Source organism: Protopterus annectens, chromosome 17.part0, assembly GCF_019279795.1.
Source record: "Protopterus annectens isolate FY-2018-M chromosome 17.part0, PAN1.0, whole genome shotgun sequence".
Classification (NCBI taxonomy): Eukaryota; Metazoa; Chordata; order Ceratodontiformes; family Protopteridae; genus Protopterus; species Protopterus annectens.
The window spans coordinates 554,589,262-554,613,515 of record NC_056751.1 but is presented as its reverse complement, the minus strand read 5'-3'; the positions used below and the strand labels follow the sequence as shown (position 1 = coordinate 554,613,515).

The window sequence follows — 24,254 nt, the reverse complement described above, 5'->3', positions numbered from 1 at the left end:
TTTTGTGCCTTGTTCAACCCCCGAACTATTCATCGTCGGGCTATCTTTGCAGCAAATTATTTTGGTACTCTGTATCAGTATTCTGAAATGGCTTCGTTAAGCCATCCGACTACCGATCTTCCGAAAAAACGTAAAGATGAAGACCGAGACAGACCACATAGGTCCAAAACTGCCGACGACGCTTTCGTTAAGCTAGTCGCCAGTCCGCCAGTACTCAGTGAGGGGCTTTTGCAGCCCCTGATACCCACAGGCCTCTACTGAGACTCATTCGGAGTCCGGTATGCCACGAGATGCTTCTTCGACTGTGGAACCTGCGGATGTCTCTACCTTGGATGGGTCAAGAGCCGCTGTGCAGGCACTGGCTTCTGAAGGTGTATTCAGGCCTATAGACTTGCATTTTAACCAAGGCCATCTTCTTCATCCAGGCTTAAAACTCGATACACACCTAGAAAACCGACGTCCAAACGGCATGCTCAAGCCCATATGCCTAAAAAACAAATGCTTAGAATGGCTGAAGACCTTATTACATTTAATTATGGGAAGCCAGCCTTCCCCCTCTAAGAGACCTAGAACTGAATTTCCTTCTGATCAGGAATCTGATATTTCCGTTCCTTCTGATGAACAGGATTTGCCCTTATCTACCCATGAGGATTCTGATGCAGAGGATTCCATTCCCTCTGCTTCGCCTCCAGAAGATTTTTCTTTTGGTAAAACCTTGCATACTCTTAGGGAGCATTTCCACTCGGAAAGCCAAGATTACTCTGACTCCAAATAGAGGCTTAGGGAATTCTTACTCCTTCCTCAACACAGGCCTGTAGCTATCCCTCCTTTTCTGGACATTGTGGATGATGCTTTCTTGGACTCTAGCCTTTCCCCAGACACTTTACCTCCAGCTCCCAGAAAACCTGACTGGTATTACAGAGTACCTGACTCTCTCAAGTTCCTGTTCAAGAATCCTGCTGCAGATCCAGAGACCATTTCCCAAGGACCAAAGGGCATTAAGGTTACTGCTGCCAAAAATCCTACCCCTTCTGATAGAGATTGTAGAGTCCTGGACAGATGGGGTAAGAAGGTATACACTTCTGCTACTTTGGCCATTAGGGCTTTAAATTGCCAGTTTCATATGTTAAAGTAACCAGCAGCATATTATGGGACTACTTAAACAGAAAATTATGTTTATTCCTGACTGTGTTGAACACAAAGAATTACAGGATTTAATGCATTCTGCAGAAGAAGTTGGTAAACGTACTTTGCAATGTGGTTTTGACTCTTTAGAAGCATCTTGCAGGGCTGCTGTCACTGGGTCTGTACTTAGAAGGCATGCTTGGCTTAAGGAGCAAAACTTGCCAGATCATGTTAAAGCTAAATTACTGGGTGCTCCCTTAAACCAAGACCACCTGTTAGGCAACAAAGCAGATGTCCTCAAAAGGATGGAGGAAAAAGCTAAATCTATGCAAACTGTTAAAGATTTCCTACAGGTACAGCCTCCCAGATTTAGTAGGCATTGGCCTTCTAAGAATTGGTCCTTTCCAGTCTCTTTCAGGCCTTCTCAGTCCAAACCCAGGAACAGCAGACCACCCAGGTTACAGTCTCACGCTGCGCACAGGCCTAAGCAGTGGGGGGCTCCCACTTCCAAAGCAGGGAGTAATAAGCTACCCCCCTACAGAAAAATAGCACAATGACTTACCCTTAGCCCTTCCAACCCTGCTCAACTGGCTGCTTCCTTAGGAGGAAAACTCGCCCTGCATGCAAAAACCTGGGAACCCATTACCCAGGACAAATGGGTTTTAAATATAGTTTCCCAAGGGTACAGATTCCACTTCACACCCTACCAACCCCAAACGGTTGGCCAGACCTACCCCCAAATCTGTGGGTGGAGGCCCAACAGCAGGTTCTCTCTCTCTTCTAAGTATCAGGGCTATTCAACCTGTGCCAGCAGAAGAAAGGGGGCAAGGGTTTTATTCAAGACTTTTCCTGGTACCCAGAAAAGACAGCTCCTGACGTCCTATCCTGGACTTCTCTATTCTAAATACCTTCCTGGTAATCCCAAAATTAAAAATGCTAACATTTCAACAGCTGCTTCCTATGCTAGGCAACGATGCCTAGTTGGCAACCTTAGACTTAAAGGAAGCTGACCTGCACATTCCAGTAAGGGAATCTTGCAGGAAATACCTACGCTTCAGGGCAGTTCTCTGCACTTCCCTTTGGCTTATCTACTGCGCCCAGGGTATTCCCAAAGTGTCTAGCTCCAGCCATTGCATTTTGCAGGCAGAGAAATATTCAAATATACCCATACTTGGACAATTGTCTGATTTAGGCAGAAAGCCAGGACTTGCTATTAAAACATTTGGCATTCGTAAAGTAACTTCTAACCTCCCTGGGGTACACCATAAACAAAAAGAAATCTCACCCCTGCCAACAGATTGTATTCCTAGGAGCAAGCTTGAACACGACTTCCCAGATGGTTTACCTCACTCCAGAGAAACAAGTTTGACGTCCTACGTCAAACTTTTGGCCACAAAGCCCCAGCTATCTGCAAGGAAAATTTTGCAAGCCCTGGGGTTCATGGCCTCTTGCATTCTACTAATTCCATATGCAAGACTACATATGAAAAAACTACAATGGTATCTAAAAAGCCTATGGAGTCAACATTCTCAGGATCTGGAACCAATGATTTCTATCATTCCTTGCATAAAGACAGAGATCCTTTGGTGGGCAGAACCACAACAAGGGTCTCCCTTTCACTGTACCCCCTCCTGCCCAAACCCTAACAGACACATCAGGCTATGCATGGCAGGCTCACTTGTCAGGGCAGTGCATTCAGGGCCAATGGAAACCGAGACAGATGCACCTGCATATCAACCAAAAAGAAATGTTAGCTGTACAGAATTCCCTGACAGCCTTCAAAGACCGCATCCTTCCAGGACAATTATTGGTAAAGACAGACAACACCACAGTTATGTGGTACATAAACAAGCAGAGGGGAACCCACTCGTACCCTGTCTGCAGACTAGCCATTACTATGGGGGAACACAGCCTTTAGCTTCCAAGTGCACCTACAAGCTCAACTCCTGCCAGGCAAGCTAAATTCACTGGAAGATGGCCTAAGCAGAAATCTTTTGGACCCACACGAATGGAAACTGGAACCAAAAATATTCAACCTCTTGAACAAATGGGGGACTCCAGAGGTACACCTGTTTGCCTCCCCTCAGCACTACCAATTGGACATATTCTGCACAAGGACTTCCCACAGTCAAGCTTGGAAAGTGGATGCCCTATCCTTTATCTGGGAAAGCCTCTCGGTTTATGCCTTTCCCCTTCTGCCTCTCCTCTCGAAGGTTCTGCTAAAGATCAAACAGGACAAGCCAAGGACAATACTGATTGCATCAGACTGGCCACGCCAGCACTGGTACCCCCTCTTGCGCAGTATGACACTACTGGAACCATGGCACCTGCCTCAGACCTCTTCCCTGCTGTCCCAGCAGGCGGGCCAGATTCTGCACCCTCAGCTTCAAACCCTGAAGCTTGCAGCCTGAGTAATTCCTTGAGCTCTCCAGTAGCATCCCTCAGTAAGCAGGTGCTAGATGTCAGTCTGGAGGCAAGGAGGCCTAGTACTAGAAAATCTTATGCTGAAAAGTGGAAAAGATGCTGTTCTTGGAGCCAGACTCGGGGGATGGGCACAACGGTGCCCAGCTTACCTCGTATTCTTCAGTACTTAACAGAAATGTTCCACAAGGGCCTATCCTTCTCGTCAATTAAAATTTAGGCCTCTGCCATTTCAGCACATTATAGTACTGAGCCACCCCCTCTTCTCTCACCCCCTGCTAAAGCAATTCCTTAGAGGGGCCAAAAACTTAAGACCCCCCAGGAGACCCCCTACTCCATCCTGGGACCTTAACTTTGTATTGGAAAAGCTCACTGTCCCTCCCTTTGAGCCAGCTGCAACTGCAGAGTTGAAATTCCTATCCTGGAAAACAGCCTTCCTTCTAGCCATCACTTCAACAAGAAGAGTGTCTGAATTACAGGCCCTCGTGGCAGTGGAACCCTTCATTATCTTCCATGCAGACAGGGTTTTCCTCAGGACCAATCCTTCCTTTATAGGTGGTGTCTAGTGTGGCCCTGAATCAGTCTAGTCATTTGTCTACCCTTTTCCCCAATCCACAAAACAAAGGAGAATGAATACTGCACTCTTTGGACGTGCACAGACAACTTAGATTTTATTTGGACAGGACTAAGCCACTCAGAAAATCTGAACAGCTGCTAGTTGGCATTATCAGGGCAGGACGGTCCAGGGCATTTGGCAACAATCAGAATGCCACCTGCACATAAATGTTCTGGAGATGATGGCGGTGCTTTTGACGTTGCAAGCCCTTCAGAGCTCTCTTCCCCAAGGGACTATAGCAATTCAGACGGACAATATGTCTGTGGTGTGGTATATAAACAAGCAGGATGGAACAAAGTCCTATCCCCTCTGCCGGGAAGCACTCAGACTTTGGCAATGGGCGATTTCATCTCAACGGTTTCTGATAGCAACGCACATCCCCGGGAGGTCCAACGTCATAGCAGACAGATTGAGCAGAACTATCTTCATGCCTTACGAGTGGTCTCTAAATCAAGCGGTAGCAGACGGAATCTTTCGGAAGTGGGGCCAGCCTTGCTGCGACCTTTTCGCAACTCCCCAAAACAGCAAGTGCCTCGACTTCTTCACACTTTTTCCTCTGCCAGGCCAACCCCTCAGAGACACTCTTGTTCACGTTTGGCCCCGGGGTCTTCTTTATGCCTTTTCCCCCCTTTCAATGATTCCGCAATTAATTCAGAAAGCAATTGCGTTGAGATCCAAAATGATCCTCATTGCCCCCTTTTGGCCTCGGCAAGTTTGGTTCCCGTTCCTGCACAAATATCTACTGGAACAGCCTTGGCATCTGGAACCCCTTCCGGATCTTTTGACCCACCTCACAGGCAAGCTGCATCAGTCTCTACATTCCATCAACCTCACAGCTTGGTTGCTCCACTTCCTGCCATAGCCAGGCTTCCCCTTATTTCTCCTCCTGTTCGTGATATAATTCTGGCCTCCCATAAGTCCAATACTAGGAAGACTTATGCTAGTAAATGGAAGCGTTTTTCATTTTGGGCGCAAAACAGGTCTTTAGATCCCTTTCATGCACCCATTCATGAGGTTCTGGATTTTCTGGCGGAACTTTTTCATTCTGGATCATCATCGGCCACTATCAGAGTACAATTAGCGGCCATTGCTAATTTTCATGTTGGACTCTCAGAAGCAAATATTATGTCCCACAAACTCTGTAGGGTATCTTTTTGCTCAGACCTCCAGTAAAAGATCCACCTCCACAATGGGACTTGAATTTAGTTCTAACTTCACTAATTCTGCCCCCCTTTGAACCTGCAGCTTCTTGTTCCCTCAAACTACTTTCTTGGAAAACGCTGTTTTTAGTAGCTATAACATCCGCCAGAAGGGTCTCGGAACTCCAAGCCTCGTCTGTCCGTCCTCCGTACTTGGTTTTTCATAAAGACAGGGTAACTCTCAGAACAAACCCTTCTTTCCTTCCAAAAGTGCTATCAGAAGCAAATTTGAATCATTCTATTGACTTACCTGTCTTTTTCCCAGATTATACCAACAGGGCTGAACAAAAGTTACATTCATTAGATGTTCGTCGCCAATTACGCTATTACCTAGACAGGACAAAACAATTCAGAAAGTCAGATCAGCTCTTTCTCTCTTATGCGGCAGGCAAGAAAGGGCTTCCAGTTTCCAAAGTTACCCGTTCCAGATGGCTGACATCTATCATTACCTTGGTCTATGAGTTGAGACACAAGCAACTCCCCTCTAGGCCTAAGGCTCACTCAACCAGGGCTCTATCAACTTCAATGGCGTTTCAAGCAAGGTTACCACTAGATGCTATTTGTGCAGCTGCTACATGGGCTTCCAAACATACTTTTATTGCTCATTACAAGCTTGACTTAGCCTCCAGAAATAGAGCTGATTTTGGTTCCACTGTACTCAGGAGTCTGTTTCGTTGAGCCACCCAGGACTAAGGTGCTAGGGACGCTGTCCCATCCAGCAAGAATGAAGGTGAGAATGACAACTTAACATTAAGAAGTTATATCTTACCATAACGTTCCATGTTAGTTGTCTTCTTCTCGCCTTCTTTCTTGCGTCCCTCCCTCCTGCCCCCTAGCCTGGACAGACTTGAGATTGAGTCCTTCCTTTTTGGAGACACAACATGTTGCGTCTTTTCCTGGTATCCTTAGCGTTACTAGCAGGTAATCTTCTGATAAGAGGGTTATAATATTTTTATTATTATAAGATTGTTTATACTATGTCTTAGCTTCCAAACGAGATCTGGGGAGTTAGCGCATGGTATTGTGGGATATAGGACTGCCTCGAGCCGGTAAAAATAGCTCTTGAGCTATAGTATAGGCCGAGTTGGAGCCGAGATTCGGCTCCGAACCCATCCAGCAAGAAAGAAGGCGAGAAGAAAACAACTAACATGGAACGTTATGGTAAGACATAACTTCTTATTAAGACCCATCAGACCCAGTTTCATATAGACCCATTTTAATTTTAAACCTTCATTGTAAAGTTTTTATGACTGTACTAACAAAATGGCAAATGTGTTGCCAAAATTGATATATGTGGATCATTGTGGTTTTGTGGAGGGGAAGCAGACATTTGACAACTGCAACAGATCAATAATTATCCAGAGGGGAAGCAGAATTTAAGAAAATACTGCTGCCGTTGGGTCTCAGTGGATAGAAAACTTTCAACAGAGTAAACTGGGATTTGATTAGGGAGGTGGAAGTATTTGCATTCCCTGATACAATAATAAGGTTAATTAGAGGGTTATATGATGGACTGGATGCAAGTATTAGAGGGAAGGTTCTTGAAATTCAAGGATATAATCAAAAAAGTTGGCTTTATTTGCAGATGATATTATTTTAGGACACCTCACTGTGGAACATGTTGAGACAGTTTCATGTCTTTTCAAGATATATTATTAATGAAGATAAAAAGGATATAGCTATAAATTATGTACCCATATATGAATTGGTTCAGCATTACCCATATGTAGGAGGTCTTGACAAGATGAAGAATTTGGGAGTATGGATTAAAAAGGATTCTTTAATGGCAACTAAGGATATGTGGGAAGATACTAAAAATATAATGTAAAAACTGAGAAACTTGAAGCTTGTTTATGGATATGGGACAGTAAGATACAACCAGTGAAAATGTTTAGTCACTTCAGTTTTATATACTGGTCAGGTATATTTTTATCAACCAGAGGTGAAGTTGCAAATAATTACTAAAGTGTCGAAGGAATATATTTCGGTAGGGAAGAGGGCAAGAGTTAAGTGGGCTAAGTAGATCTTTCTTGGTAGAACAAGGTGGTTTAGGATGATCTGATTTGAGAGAATGCTTTAGTGCTATGCAGTTAAGGCTGATGTACATAACAGAAGTAGAAAGTTGTAATTCAAAGTAGAAAGTGATTATGATGAAGCAGTGGGGTCAAGAGAGAGGGAAAAGGTGGTAGAACAAGGTGGTTTAGGATGATCTGATTTGAGAGAATGCTTTAGTGCTATGCAGTTAAGGCTGATATACATAACAGAAGTAGAAAGTTATAATTCAAAGTAGAAAGTGATTATGATGAAGCAATGGGGTCAAGAGAGAGGGAAAAGATGATGTTTTGGATGCAGATCCCTGAGGAGAATAACAACCATACAGGATATTATATTCATAAAGTTGCGGAAGCACAGGAGTGGGGAAAGGATATTTTGCCAATAAGTATGACTGCAAGTAGTGGTACAGAAAATAGGCAAGTGGAGGCTGGAATTTACTGGAGAAAACTGTCAAAGAAACAAAGGTATTGGTAGTCAATAAATGTAAAGAGGGAAAGTGGGATGGAGCCAAGAAGAAAAAGCTTTAACTGCAGGTTAGAGTCCACCTTCCCTACCAAGCTTTGATATCAATCTATAGACAAAGAAAATGGATAGGGGGGTCCTAAGTTGAAGACCTACTTTGGTAGAGTTTTTTCAAATCAAGAGCAGAATCTGCTGTTAAAAAATAAAAAAGGATAAATAGCAGTGTGTGTAAAATACTGCATGCAAAATATAAGAATCAGATGAGGTAAAAAAGACTGAGAAGAGAGTGGAGAGGCACTTTACAAGGATACAATAGGCGGACATGTATGGCTCCCAAATATGTAAAAAAAGTCCGAAAGGTTTAGGAGTTTTGCTTGGAAGTGTTTGCATTGGTATTTTTGTACCCCAAGCAGACTTCAAATAATTTTTCCTCAGGTAGACAGTAAAAGTTGGAAGTGTGATGGGGAAGAGTGATAACTGGAACATTTTTGGGGGGAGTCTAACGAGGAGGTATATTTTAAGAATTCTATACAGAATACTCTGTTAGAAATATTGGGGGAGCAAATGGCTGCAATAAGAAAATTATTCTTTTGAGTTAGGACACAGGAGGCCAGATTCCAAAACAGTTTCTCTCAGTGTAAGTGACTTGCTTCAGTGTAAGGCCTATCTGTAAACAGGCTTATACCATGGGCCAGATATAAAAAAACACACTGAGGGCAAGACGTATAGAATCAGACCCAGGATCTAAATTACCTAGATGCAGTAAGGCTTTACTAAGTTTAATTCTATGGACTGCCAAGAAAATCTAAGCCAACTGTATTTGATGTACTGAACATTGTAAACAGATAAAAGAACTGGAAATGGGATTGTTAGACAAAGGAGGGAGCAAATTACAAGAAAAGAGAAGGAGCAAATTCCATAGAAATAAATGGGATGTGTAGGAACAGTATATGCAAAATATTCTACAGGAGGAGTGAGGTTTAAGGGAAGGCAGGAACTGAGCAATTTATGCAATGCTGAACTAAAAAGAGTTAGATGTACAGAAAAACATGTAATGTGTAATGAATGTAAATGAAAAAAAAATTTTAATATATTCTGCTTTCTTTTCTATTAATGTATGTGTGCCACTGGCTATGGCTTAAGCGATGGTATAATAAAGATGTTTAAAAAAGTGTGTTTGCAAAGTGTCTAGCCCCAGTAGTGGCTCACTGCAGATTGCTGGGTATCCACATTATTCCTTATTTGGATGACTTATTGCTGCGGAGTCTTTTCCCACTTGTGAGGAGTTACTAACAATAGTATCATCCCACCTAAGACAGTTGGGATTCTAGAGAAATATGCAAAAATCCTCCATTACTCAGTCTCACAGAATAGTGTTCCTAGAGTGCCTAACAGTGCATCTCAAAAGGCTTTCTTTCCTCAGGAGAGGGTGGATTTTTATTGGGATGTCTTCCTGAATACTTCTCTCCAGTCTCAATCTGCAGCCAGAGAATATCTTAGGATATTAAGCCTTATGACCTCTATGATTCTCATGATTCCCTTTGCCAGGTTATGTATGAGAAAGATCCAGTGGTGCCTCAAAAATATGTGGACACCAATATTTTCCTCCTCTAGAGTTTCAGATTCTAGTCATTCACTTTATCAAGTCAGAATTGCATTGTTGGGGGGGTCATAGCTCACTACCCAGGTTTCCATTTTGTTCCACCCACTCCGACACGATCTGTTCTGACCAATTTACACAGATTTTGCGTGGGGAACAGTTTTAGTGGGTGTAGAAGTGCAAGGACTGTGGGACAGTTCACACAGATCAAAGCACTTAGAAAACCAACTACGTTACCCTTTGATCCTGCCTGTCAGGCTGATTTAAGGTTCAGTACATGCAAAACTGCTCTTCTGATTCCTCTGTTATCTGCAAAAAGAGTATCTGAGTTGCAAACTATCCTGGTGGGAGAACCCTTTCTGGTTTTCCTTAGAGACACAGTCACTCTGTAAACATACCCCTCTTTTATGCCCAACGTTATTTCAGAGTTCACAGGTATGCTTTGTGTACCATTTTGCCTTCACACATTGTTGGATTATTTCTGAAAACCTCACAAAGCAGATTGAGTAAACATGACCTGCCCTTGATGAATCCAAATTGAGATGGGTTCAGGAGTTGGAGGTTCCCTATGTCCTAATCAATTAGTTCCATTATAAGTCTTTCCATGGTTTTTACATTGAAACAGGTCATCAACCTGTCTGTTTTCCATCCAGAACCCAAAAACATGGGAGAAAGATTCTTCATGCACTGAATGTGCATAGTCAACTTGGGTATTATCTTTGCAGAACTAAGTCCTTTTAGAAAGCTAACCAGCTCTTTTGTTCCTATTTTTGAACTAAGAAAGGTCAACCTTGTCTAAACAGACTGTTTCCAGGTGGTTGTTTTGTTATTTCCATCATGGAAAATCTATTCCCAGCACTGTTGAGGCACATTCTACGAGGGCGTTAGCTTCTACAATGGCATACTGAAAAGAGCTGGACTCTAGAAGTATTCTAGAGTCAGCAACTTTGTCCTCCATCGCAAAGCACTACAGGCTGGATTCCTTTTCCTGGTACAGACCTGACTTTGCTAGGGCCAGTCTACAGGAGCTCCTGAATCCCTTATCCTTCCTCCTCCCAACTTGGATAAGCTGTGGTAGTCTACCTGTAGACTACTGCAATAGTGAGAATGATGAACATAGTACATTCGTATAACTGGCACTTGCCTGTAACAGTAGATGTTCAAATTCTTCACTGCTGCAGTAGCCGCACCCACCATTCCCCTTTTTATATATAGTTCTTGTGGGATATTTTTATATATTAATAATTTCTTATATAGAAAATATATGGTTTCACTTTATAATCTCAAAATACTAAAATATAGAATTTTAGTATTTCGAGACTATAAAGTCGAAAGTGCAGTTACACGAAAATGCAAAATATCAAATGTGGAAATGTCGAATCTGTCGTGTTGTCGCATTTGTGATGTGCGGTGTAGTTTGTGGATTTAGCTGGGGATTAAGGTAAGTCGTGTTCTTGTAAGGGTATTTGGTAGGGATTTTAGTGTGTGTAGTGGTGAATTTTATGTCTTTGTGTGTTTAGTGTGACCTTGGAGTTAGAATATACAAGTAGCGGGGGGTTGGGGGCTTGCCCGCCTGCTTATGGGTAGGATAGGTGTGTTTGTTATGTTGTGTTTGTGTTGTTTTGTTTGTTGTAGTGTCGTTAGGTGTATGTGTGTTTTGTGTGGTGGTATATGTATGTGAATGATCGTGATTTTGAATTTCGCGGTTGTGGGTGTCAGTTTTTTGGGCTTTCGGCTTTATAGTCCCGAGATACTAAAGTTCGGTATTTAGTATTTCGAGATTATAAAGTGAATCCATACACACACACACACATATGTATATATTTAGGATGAGTTCCCCATTTTGTTTTGAGGGGCAAGAAAGTTCTGAATATTTTTAGTCACTCATGCTGTTTATATATCTCTCACCAAAAAAGTTTCAGTCTGTAAGCAGCCAGAGTGACATCGTGTGAGGGGAAGAAAGCTCTTGGAAGCTGGCTGGCTAGTTTCTGTATCCTTGGCAGGATACAATCCATAGGCTACTGCAGCAGTGAATACTTCAACCATCTACTGTAAACAACTGTACATTATACATACCTTTGTTTGCAAAACTTATTCTTTGTGACAGACCATACTAAGGCAGGGTTTGAGTTAAAAAATGTATTATATATGTTTATATAGCATTTCATTAATGGTTTAAATGAACTGACAAAAATTACAGCATTGCCATTACATCTACAGCACAGATCTTTGATAAAAGAAAACAGTCAAACATCTAATGATCACAACATGAAAAGAAATGGTTTCTTTTTGCAATCACTTAACCCACACCCTAACAAAACCGTCAGACACTATTTGTCTGAATAGCAGACATCTCCTAACCCTTCCTCTGCCCCAAACCTAATCCTGTACGTTAGTTTAGGAAAACCCTTCTCTAAAGTACCACTACACAAGAGACTTGGACACACTAAAAGGCAACATTAAACATACACAACACTAAAACTTTTCACTTTACCTAGCCCTTGCACTACTAACCTTAACCCAAAAACACTGGCACATACACTCCCATCCCACTTAATTTTACACAAAACATTCAATTTCCTGTTTTTGACATCAGGCGCACTCGACCGAGTGCATTCACACATGTTCCTTCCCCAAAAACAGTGCCAGCACATTGTCAACAAAACTTGAATTCAAAGGAACCATATACACATACACAGACACTCACACACACGCTGGTCTGTCTCCCAGGAGCCTGCCTTAATGGAGGTTAGTTTAGCTAGCATATTAGACACCCAGATAAACTATAGAAGGTGAAGATCTTTGTAAAGATTAGAAATAGTGACAGGTTAATTTTATATTTATTTTAAGAAATCCAGTGAGAACTACAAGTTGGAAATACAGTTGCAGATAAAAAAATAAGAGGTGATCATTGGTCAAGAACAACCTTGTCCTTCAGCAGTTTCTCATGCACTGTGTCAAATATATTTTGGCTTTTGATATTTTTGTAGCATAAACAGATAATATTTGAACTCTTCAGCATAACTGTATGTTGATCTGCAGTGGCATAATAGACCATTGAGCTTCACTGTTTAATATGCAAGGTCACTTCAGGAATATGTTTACCTCACAAAAGGCAGAGCACACAAATTAGCTTTTCTAGACTCCACTATGAGAAATTAGATAGTTGGTTATTGCACAAAAGGAAATGATAGAAACTTGAACATGCATTCAGTTTCATACAGTTAGTCTGACTTTTAGTGAATGATGACATTTATGTCTTGCCATTTCTAAAACTACGTTCACTTAACCTGCAACGCTATATTGCTTTCAGGAGCTGCATTCCTATGTCAGCAGGTAGAAGGTGACATTGGGTCAAGGAATAGTTTCCCCAGCTCCTGTTGGTAAAAAAAAAAAAAAAAAAAAAAAAAACTCCAGTGGTTCTGAATGAAACTCGTCTTCCAGAAAATATATTGTATCCACAAGATGGAAGAACAGTTCACGTCCCGCTCAGTGTTTTTTGTAGTTTTATAATTGCTGTACATAATGAGATGTGTGCCATATTATTATACAGTTAAAGCTCTACATTAATAAAGGACGTGGACTCTGAATCCAGTAAGTTAATGATGCAGTCTTTGATGTACAACTATCCCTAGTCTTAATTTTCTAGCACACATGGGTCATTCATATGTTAGGCCTTTTATAACCCAGTTAGTATCTGTTTGTATACAATAGATTTTTTTTTTTTAATTTTAATACTGTTTTTCTTGGGAGTTGACTGCCTTTATTATTTTACCACCTCAAGTAGTTCACTGAGTAAAGTGTGGAAGATTATCTTTGCTGAAGTGACATAGCTGATTCTGTTGCATGTTGAATAAAGTTGGCAGCCACCCACTTGATTCCTACTAACTTCAGTGGTACCAGTACTTTTACCAAATATTAAAGTTTAGACAGTGCCTTTCATGAGCAGTTGGAACTGGGCCATGGTATGCTGCAGTCATTCTGTCTTTTACCAGTTTTTCCAGTAACACCTCTGAGAATTTTTTCCTAACATGGATGGATGGATTACTTTTGAGTCATCGTTTGACTTCTTGAAAGGTGCATCCATTATGAAGACAGCGCTGTTGTGTAAGGATGCATCTTAGCATTAATAGTTTGGCATTGCATTATCAGGTCATGCAGTCCTGCCATGACCCCCCCCCCAAAGTCTCTCTATCGGCTATTCCAATAAGCAAATCATTGTTTTAATTGCTTCTTGACGCTAGGTCTTCATTGTGTTTCTGTTTTGTTTTAGGGGTTTTCTTGTTTTTGTTTTTCTGGCTGGGGAGATTGTCTGATTGAAATGCTCTTAGACAATATAGTGCTGAAACTGTATTGGTGTACATTTCTAGGACATCTGTGATTAGCTTCTGTGATGTCCAGAATGCCTAAGTGCCAATGATTTCTAGGTCTGTGCTTCTGAATAATACTGCCAAGCAGATGTTCGTCGTGCATACAGCTGCAGTAATCACAGATGGGTTTTCTGCCGTCAGGCGGGTCCTCGGTCGGCCGAATTCCAAAGTCTAGGTCCGGCGTCAGTTGTTGTCGCTTTCTCTCCTGACGTCAGTGAGGCAGGGGTATATAAGACACAGCCGACGCCATTTTCTTCAGTCTTTTTTGCCGCGCGGTGCCCGAAGCAGAAGCAGTTCGCAAGTGCCCGTCGGCCAGCTCCTGAATTTACGAAAAATTGGAAACCGAAGTCTTCATTAAAGCTAAGTACCCCGTTGGGGAAACTTTTCTTGCCTCAGACCGATGTCAGAAAAAGTTAACAATTGTATTTCTTGTGGGAAGCAAATACCGCATAAGGATTTCCATTCCCTCTGCATACCTTGTTTAGGCCCAGACCATGACGTCTCGGGCTGTCGCTTTTGCGCTACTTTCAATAAGCGCACTATTAAGCGTCGGGCGGAGTTCGCCCAACACTTTTTTGGTAAAGCCTTTGATTATAAAATGTCGTCGGAGACTCCGACTACCGTTTTGTCCAAAAAACGCAAGGACAAGGACCGACACGCGGGGTCCGCGGTCCCCACCGACACCACGCCAAAACCGGCTACACGTGGTCCAGTTCTCAGCGAGACGCCTATGCAGTCCCTGACTACTGACGACACTTCTTTGGCAGTGTCTTCTGTAACCGAGACCGCAGGTACCTCGGCCTTTACCCAGACTACAACCACCGAAGCCACTGTGAGCGTCGAGCCTCCTAATGTGGACAGGTCCACTTCCACCCATGGGGTCTTTAGACCCTCATCTTCCTTTTCCATTAAGGCCTTTACTAAATCCAAATCAGCCAGGCATCCCAAGAGGCCTGTTGCACAGGGCCCATCTCCAGGCCCCATGCCTAAAAAGCAGATGCTTAAAATGGCTGAGGATTTAATTACTCTTATCAGGGGTTCCCAACCCCCTCCAGACAAGAGACCCAGAGTGGAGGAAGATTCTCCCTCTTCTGATCAGGGCTCCATTTTTTCAGAACATTCTGATGTAGAGGAACACTCTTTCTCCCCTTTTGAAGATTCTGATGCAGAGCAGTCCATTCCTTCTGTTTCTCCTCCTGAGGATTTTTCTTTTGGGGAAACCTTGCACACTTTGAGGGAACACTTCCATTGGGAAGGCCAAGACTTTTCTGATTCCAAGAAAAGACTTAGGGAATTTCTTTTACCTCAACACAGACCTCTGGCGATACCTCCTGTCTTGGACATACTTGATGATGTTTATTCGGAGGCTTGCCTTAATCCGGATTCCCTGCCTCCTGCCCCAGTCGAGCCTGATAGGTACTACAGAGTTCCTAACTCTCACCAATTTCTTTACAAAAGCCATAATGCTGACCCTGAAACCATTTCTCAAGGCCCCAAGGGAATGAAGGCCTACTGCTAAGAATCCACTACCTTCCGAAAGAGAGTCAAGATCCTTAGAAAGGTGGGGAAAAAAGGTATATACCTCGGCCACCCTAGCCATGAGGGCCTTAAATTGTCAGTTTCATATGCTTAAATATCAGCAGTTTCTGTTATCACAATTAAGAAATAAAATGTCTCAAACTGAACAACCAGATTTGAAGGAATTGCAGGATATGATGCATAGTGCAGAACAAGTGGGTAAACACACCTTACAATGTGGCTATGATGCCCTAGAGGCCTCAAGTAGAGCTGCTGTTACAGGATCAGTCATTCGTAGACATGCCTGGCTTAGGGAACAAATCTTGCCTGATCATGTGAAAGCTAAACTTCTAGATGCTCCTTTACAAAAGGATGTGCTATTTGGTACTAATGCTGAGGAGATATTACGGAAAATGTAAGAAAAAGCCAAATCTATGCAAACTGTCAAAGCTTTTCTACAGGTTCAACCACCACGTTTTAGCAGAAATTGGCCTTCTAAAAACTGGTCCTTTCCAGCCACGGACAAGCCCCAAAGAGGTAGATACAGGCGCACAAGGGGCAGAGGGCAATCACAAGGATCATATAGAGGCAGGCAATGGCAAACTCCAGCACCAAGAGGTGGCGAAGACCGTGCACAACAATACAGGAAACAAACCCAATGACTCCCTCCTTTCCATGCCAAGCAAGTCTCAGCTGGCAGCACCCTTGGGAGGAAAGCTGGCATTATTTACAAGAAATTGGCATATTGTCACAACAGACAAATGGATCCTGGACGTTATAAACAGAGGCTACAGATTTTATTTCCACACGCTTCCAAAAATGAGAGGCATGCCAAACCTGCCACACAATCAAAGGGCAGAGGCACAACTACAAATTTCAAAGCTCATAGACATGAAAGCTATTCAAGAGGTACCTACTCACGAACAAGGTCAAGGTTTTTATTCCAGGCTATTTCTGGCACCAAGGAAAGGAACCGACTGGAGACCCATTTTGGACTTATCCATCCTAAACACATTCTTACTCGTACCAAAATTTAAGATGCTCACATTACAGCAGCTTCTTCCCATGCTGGGCAAGGAGTTTTGGCTGGTAATATTGGACCTCAAGGAGGCATACCTGCATGTCCCAATCAGACAAAGCTGCAGAAGATACCTCAGATTTCTTGCAGGTTCAATCCACTATCAATTCTCTGCATTGCCCTTTGGCTTATCTACTGCGCCCAGAGTATTCACAAAATGCCTGGCATCAGTAATTGCCTACTGCAGACTTCAAGGGATACAAATTTACCCTTATTTGGACGACTGCCTGATCCAAGCGGACAGCAAGCACATACTTCTGGAACATCTGGCTTATGTAACACGGTTACTGCATTCTCTGGGATACACAATCAACAAAGAGAAATCCAGGCTAACACCATCTCAGAAAATAACTTTCCTGGGTGCCAACTTGGACACAAACACTCAGATGGCCTATCTTACGCCAGAAAAACAGGGGCAACTAACTCAGTACTTCAAAATACTAGCAAAATGTACCAGGCTTACTGCAAGGAAAATCCTGCAGGCTCTGGGCTTCATGGCATCTTGCATTCTTTTAATCCCATGTGCAAAGTTGCATATGAGGAAACTTCAATGGTACCTAAAGAACCTATGGTCTCAACACAGCCACAGTTTGGAAACAATAATACCAATAATTCCATGTTTGCAAAAGGAATTTCTTTGGTGGGCCCAAGCATGTCAAACAAACACAGGTCTTCCATTCTGCAAGCCTCAAGCAAATCAAGTCATCACAACAGACGCCTCAGATTACGCCTGGGGGGCGCACATGACAGGCAGGTGCATTCAGGGCAAATGGTCCCAAAAGGAAAAGCACCTTCACATCAATCAAAAAGAAATGCTAGCAGTGATAAATGCAATTACAGCTTTCAAGGACCTCCTGCATCCAGGACAATTATTGATAAGAACAGACAACACCACAGTAATGTGGTACATAAACAAACAAGGAGGCACACATTCATACCCCCTGTGCAGACTAGCCATGACACTTTGGAACTTGGCTCTGGAATGGCAAATCGAACTTCAAGCACAGTACTTGCCAGGTTTGGACAACACGCTGGCAGACAATCTAAGCAGAAATATGACAGATCCACACGAATGGAAGTTGCATCCTCAAGTGTTTACAAAGATAATCCAAGCGTGGGGGAGGCCAGACATAGATCTCTTTGCCTCCCACAGGAATCATCAATTGGAAAAGTTTTGTTCAAGGACCTTTCATCCAAAGGCCTGGAGAGTGGACGCCCTTTCATTCAGTTGGACAGCATGGACAGTTTACGCTTTCCCACCTCTGCCTCTTCTGCCCAAGGTGCTCTTGAAAGCAAGAGCAGACAGACCGAAGATGATACTGATTGCTCCAGACTGGCCAAGGCAACACTGGTACCCACTCCTGAGGAGCCTAACACATACTCCTCCCTGGTCCCTACCTCTAATGCCTCTTCTGCTGACTCAGCACAGCTACAAAACTCTTCACAGTCAGCTGAAAACACTCAATCTCGCTGCATGGAAAATTCCTTAACACCACAACAGACCCTACTCCCCAAAGAGGTGCAGGATGTCATTTTGGAGGCCAGAAGGCCATCTACCAGAAAGACTTACTCCGCAAAATGGAAACGGTTTTGCTCTTGGAATGAGAAAAAAGGCCAGGATCCTAGAAAACTGAATTTGCCTCAGGTATTACAGTATTTAGCTGAACTGCTGAACAGTGGACTTTCATTTTCCTCCATAAAAATCCATGCCTCAGCCATTTCTGCAGAATTCAACATGGATCCACCCTTATTCTCTCACCCACTCTTAAGACAGTTCCTCAGAGGGGCTAAGAATATAAGACCACCAAGGAAACCACCAATACCAGCTTGGGATCTTAATTACATTCTAGAAAAATTAACATTGCCTCCCTTTGAACCAGCTGCCTCAACAGATTTGCAATATTTGTCCTGGAAAACAGCTTTCCTTCTGGCCATTACCTCAGCTCGTAGGGTTTCGGAACTACAAGCCCTCATGGCTGTGCAGCCCTTTCTCATCTTCCATCAGGACAGGGTTTCCCTTCGAACCAACCCGTCATTTATGCCTAAAGTGGTATCCAGGGTAGCTTTAAATCAAGCCATACACTTGCCTACCTTTTACCCCAATCCTCAAAACAAAGGGGAAAGGCTGCTACACTCCTTAGACATCCATAGACAGCTACGTTATTATTTGGACAGAACAAAGCCCTTCAGGAAATCAGAACAACTTTTTGTGTCCTATGCTGTAGGGAGCTCAAGGGAGCCAGTTACCAAACGGACAATTTCAAAATGGATAGGCCACTGCATACGGTTTTGTTACTCCTGTCATGGAAAATCTTTCCCTACAGGCATCAGATCCCACTCCACCAGGGCCACAGCTACCTCTACAGCCTTCCTCAGAGGAGTTCCTACCAAGGATATTTTGGAGGCAGCCACTTGGAGTTCTGTGCATACCTTCACCAAACACTACCACCTGACTTTATATTCCAAAACTAGAGCAGGCTTTGCCACTGCTGTGTTGCAGGGCATTCTGGCTCATCCCAGTTCCACCTAGTGCCTACCACCCTGTGCATAGCTTTGGGATTCTACCCATATGTGATTACTGCAGCTGTATGCACAATGAACATAGTACAGTTTTGTACCTACCATAAATGTAGATGTTCGAGTGCTAATACAGCTGCAGTACAGTTTTCCCTCCCTCCTTCCCCTCTTGGTAAAGGCCTAGGGCCTAACCCCTCTTCATACAACCTGATTGGGTTATCCTTCTATGGTATATTTGCTTGCAACTACTGATTTTTGATTATATTGCATTGCATGTATATAAATATAATTTATGTATTGCCTTCCTTCTGGGGGCATCTGACATCTGGGGCAAGAAAGACTGAAGAAAATGGCGTTGGCTGTGTCTTATATACCCCTGCCTCACTGACGTCAGGAGAGAAAGCGACAACAACCGACGCCGGACCTAGACTTTGGAATTTGGCCGACCGAGGACCCGCCTGACGGCAGAAAACCCATCTGTGATTACTGCAGCTGTATTAGCACTCGAACATCTACATTTATGGTAGGTACAAAACTGTACTTTTCTCATGCAGCTCTTCTGTGTCTGTAAACTGTATATTAGTAGTTTCCTTCCTTACCTGTACATTTTTCACTAAAGACAGTGAAACAATTTAATTACAGTAATTACTGAAGAGTAAAACTAATGTTTTTTTTTTTTCTTTAGGGTCCACTAAAGAAGTTTGCAATGTTACTTGGAGAGATTAGGAAGAAGTTTGGTCGGGAAGACAGTCCTCTCCGTACTTATTTACTGACCGCTCGTAGTAGCAGGAATATGGGGATCCGAGCCATTAAGACCTTGCGTCACTGGGGGCTAGAGATTGATGAGGCTTTCTTAATGAATGGAGCACCAAAAGGACCCATTCTGAATGTCATAAAGCCTCATATGTTCTTTGATGATGGACTGCATAATGTTGAACAGGCCCTGGACATAGGTGTCCCTGCTGCTCTGGTACTGAGAGATAAGGGGAAAGCAATGTAGGATAAAGACACCCTTCCAAGCAGTAGGCGTAACGGGGCTAATTAAAAAAAAAAAAAAGTTTACGTGTACTTAAATACATTACCATTACATGTGTAACTATTAACTGCAGAAGGAGGCAATTTTGTGTATATCTCGGGTGTCGGGAGGAACACTCTTGCAAACATCAGACCGAAGCAGTACTGAATTCTTTGAACTGTAATCATACCTAGACTCAAGAATAGGGTCCATTACTCTCATAATATGAGAAGTCCAAAACATTTGGTGAAATGAAAAAAAAAAGTGTGTGTTGTGCTTGGGTGCAAGTCACCATAAGGAACACTACAATATTTACAGTAATTTGTTGATCATAAAAATAAGCTAATTGTCAGGGGTTGGCAAACCTAGAGGGTATGAGCAGGAATCATGTTAGCAGTTTCCTGAGGGTTCTTCTGAGTCTGAAGAAAAGTCTGTTTTAAAAGAAAAGAAGTTTCAATTTCCTGAGATTTCACCTTGTTCCCAAAGAAACGAAAGATGATGTTTTGCTGAGGCTGAGGGTTCTGTAAATTGGTTGTCAGAGATGGGAGATCAAACTTAAGGAATGGTCTTTCTTCACTGTCAGAGCCATAACTTTCCTGTCTAGACACTCCCCCCTTCTGCTCTGCCAGGTCTTTTCAATTTGTTTGCTCCCACATGCTGAGGTTCCATTACAGTGTTACTTGCCTGGGCATTGACTCAGTGAAGCTCTCCAGTGCCATGTTACAGACACAGATGGATTTTGGTCTCATGCTGTCCTACTTCTTATTCTGGATTGGACAAGATTTGTTATCCTTCCCTTCTCGCTATCAGTTTTATCATCAGTCTTGGATCCAGCACTGATTTTGTTGAAGCCACCAGGCTTTGGCATCAACAGGACTTGTTCCTTCCTTACCAGTGCCACTGTTGCCACTGGTCCTTCTTTCTGAGGTACAGGACTTGGCCTCTTTGTTGGTACCACCTTCTTTCTCTACTGTGGTAGGTGCTGTCTCTACTATGAGCAATCTTCACCATGCACCTTACCCGTATTGTAGTGGAGTGGTGTAGGAAGTAGGAGCCATGCCTTCCCAGCTGCTGGCATGGGAGGTCATCACACATACAGCAGATGGATATTGAGTATACTATCCAAAAGCTATTTCATCCCGTTCTCTCCCCACTGGCTTCCTTTTTCCCCAGCATTCCACTGCATCAAAAGAGGTTGACATTACTAATGGGTTAGGCCTCCTCTAAAAAAGACATCCAGGAGGTTCAGCCAGACCAGAGAGAGTCCAGCTTCTTCTCTGTTTTTTGTTTAGTGCCTGAAAAGACCAGTGACCTTAAGCTAATTCGAAAACTAAGCAGAATAAATCACTTTATGCTTAGAGAAAGTTTCAAGTAGTTGTATTGGGGTAATTTCTTCCTTGATTGTCAAAAGTTGAGTGGATGTACTCTTTGGACTTTTAAGAGGCATAGCTGTATGTCAGAATCACAGAGGAGGTTAAAGATGTTCTTCATGTTTCACTGTTGCAGTCATCACACTTGTGTTATCTGCCTGCAGGTAGCCCTCAGTTGGCCCGAATACCAGAGGCTTAATATTTCTGCGTCGGTTGCTGTCGCTTCAGGACTGACGTCAGGTCGTCAGGGATATAAAAACAGGCAGCTGACGTCATTGCTTCTGTCTTTCTTGCTGAGGAGCCCAAAGCAGAAGCAGTTCGCATGAGTGCCGGTCGGCCGCTACCAGAGTTTTCGTGTCCGAATTGAATCATCCTGAAGTGTTCTAAAGCCAAGTACCTCATTGGGGATCCTTTTTTCTTGCTTTAATCGATGTCAGAAAAAGTTAACAATTGTCTCGCCTGTGGAAAGCAAATACCACACTGAGATTTCCATTCTTAACTGCGTCACCTGTTTAGGCCCAGACCACGACGTACCTCACTGTCAGTTTTGTGCTTTGTTCCATGCCCAAACTATTCGTCGTCGGGCCCTTTTTGTCACTAAATACTTTTGCTCTCGATCTTGTATTCCGAAATGGCTTCGGTAAGCCATCTGTCTACCGATCTTCTGAAAAAGCGTAAGGATAAAGATGGAGACAAACTGCACAGGTCCAAAAATTGCCGACGACACTTCTGTTAAGCTAGTCGCCAGTCTGCCGGTACTCAGTGAGGCGCTTTCGCAGCCCCTGATGCCAGCTTCGATGGATTTGCAGGCCACTAACGAGACCCGTTCAAAGTCCGGTATGCCGAGAGACTCTTTGACTATGGAACCTGTGGATGTCTCTACCTTGGATGGGTCCAGAGCCGCTGTGCAGGCACTGGCTTCCCAGGAAGATGTTCTTCGTATTTCACTGTTGCAGTCATCACATTTGGGTTATCTGCTTGCTGTAGCCCTCAGTCGGCCTGATTATCAAAGTCTTGGGTCCTGCGTCTGTTCCTGTCTCATCTTCCATGACTGTTCCTGTCTCATCTTCCATGACGTCAGGTAGTCAGGGGTATAAAGCATGCAGCCGACATTACATCAGTCTTTCTTGCCGTGCGGTGCCCGAAGCAGAGGCAGTTCGCAAGTGCCGGTCGGCTGACTCCTGAAATTTTTGTTTTCGAGTTTCAGAACCGAAGTCTCCAACTAAAGCTATAGCTCATAAAGATTTTCATTCGTACTGTATTCCTTGCCTAGGGCCCTGACCACGATGTACCTTGCTGTCGGTTTTGTGCCTTATTTAAGCAACGAACTATTCATCATCAGTATATTTTCGCTTCTAAATATTTTAGTACTCTGTTAAATTATCCAGATATGTCTTCGGTAAGCCATCCGACTACAGACATTCCGAAAAAACGCAAAGATAAAGACAGAGACAGGCCGCCTAGATCCAAAGCTGCCGACATGTCTCCTAAGCCAGCCGCCAGTTCGCCGGTACTCAGGCGCTTTCGCAGCCCCTGATACCCGTCACTTCAGATTTGCAGGCTTCTACTGAGACCCATTCTGAGTCCAGTATGCCGCAAGATGCTTCAACTGTGGAACCTGCAGATGTCTCTACCTTGGATGGGTCCGGAGCCGCTGTGCAGGACACTGGCTTCTGAGGGTGTGTTCAGGCCTACTGACTTCCATATTAAACCGACGTCATCTTCTTCTTCAAGGCCTAAAACTCGAACCATGCCTAGAAAACAGACTCCCAGACCGCATGGTCAGGCCTGTATGCCTAAAAGACAAATGATAAGAATGGCTGAAGACCTTATTACTTTAATCAGGGGAAGCCAACCTTCCCCCTCTGAGACCTAGGACTGAATTTGCTTATGATAATTCTGACCAGGATTCTGATATTTGTTTCCTCTGATGACCAGGATTTACCCTCATCTACTTATGAGGATTCTGTTGTAGAGGACTGTATTCCCTCTGCTCTCCTCCCCCCCCCCCCCCTCCTGTACTAGACATTGTTGATGATGCCTTTTCGGAATCTAGCTTGGCCCCCGACTCTTTACCTCCTGCTCCCAGAAAACATGATAGATATTACAGGGTTACAGACTCGCAAGTTCCTTTTTAAAAATCCTACTGCGGATCCTGAGACCATTTCACAGGGACCCAAGGGCATTAAGGCTACTACTGCCAAAAATTCTACCCCCTCTGATAGAGACTCCAGGGCGCTGGATGAGTGGGTAAGAAGGTATACATTAGGGCCTTAAATTGCCAGTTTCATATGTTAAAGTATCAGCGGCATATTATTGGTTTGCTTAAACAGAAAATGATGTTGATCCCTGATTGTGCTGAAAACAAGGATTTAATTCATTCTGCTGAACAGGTTGGAAAACATACTTTGCAATGTGGTTTTGATTCTCTGGAGGCATCTTGCAGGGCTGCTGTCACTGGGTCTGTACTTAGAAGGCATGATTGACTTAAGGAGCAATCCTTGCCAGATCATGTTAAAGCTAAATTGCTGGATGCTCCCTTAAATCAGGACCTTAAAAAGATGGAGGATAAAGCTAAATATATGCAAATTGTTAGATTTCCTACAAGTACAGCCTCCAAGATTTAGTAAGCATTGGCCCTCTAAGAATTGGTCCTTTCCTGCCTCTTCTAGGCCTTCTCAGTCCAAACCCAGAACCAGCAGAACACCCAGGCTTCAGTCCCAGGGTATGCATAGGAATAAGCAGTGGGGGGCTCCCACTTCCAAATCAGGCAGTAGTAAGGTAGGGGGCTCCCACTTCCAAATCAGGCAGTAGTAAGACTCCCCCCTATGGTAAACTGTCTCAGTGACTTAATTTTAAGACTTCCATGCACTTCTCAACTGACTGCTCCCTTAGAGGGAAAGATTGC

At 43.4% G+C, this 24,254-nt stretch overlaps 1 protein-coding gene across 1 annotated transcript in view; it reads left to right on the top strand.

Moving 5' to 3' along the window:
- LOC122791843 (cytosolic 5'-nucleotidase 1B-like) overlaps positions 1-21,525 on the top strand; it is a 690,897-nt gene extending 669,372 nt beyond the window's left edge. Inside the window, exon 6 of the mRNA XM_044059803.1 lies at positions 19,647-21,525. Within this exon, the coding sequence (XP_043915738.1) occupies positions 19,647-19,961 (315 nt within the window). The 3' untranslated portion in view covers positions 19,962-21,525. The remainder of the gene's footprint in view (positions 1-19,646) is intronic.
- Positions 21,526-24,254: the final 2,729 nt, after the last annotated feature.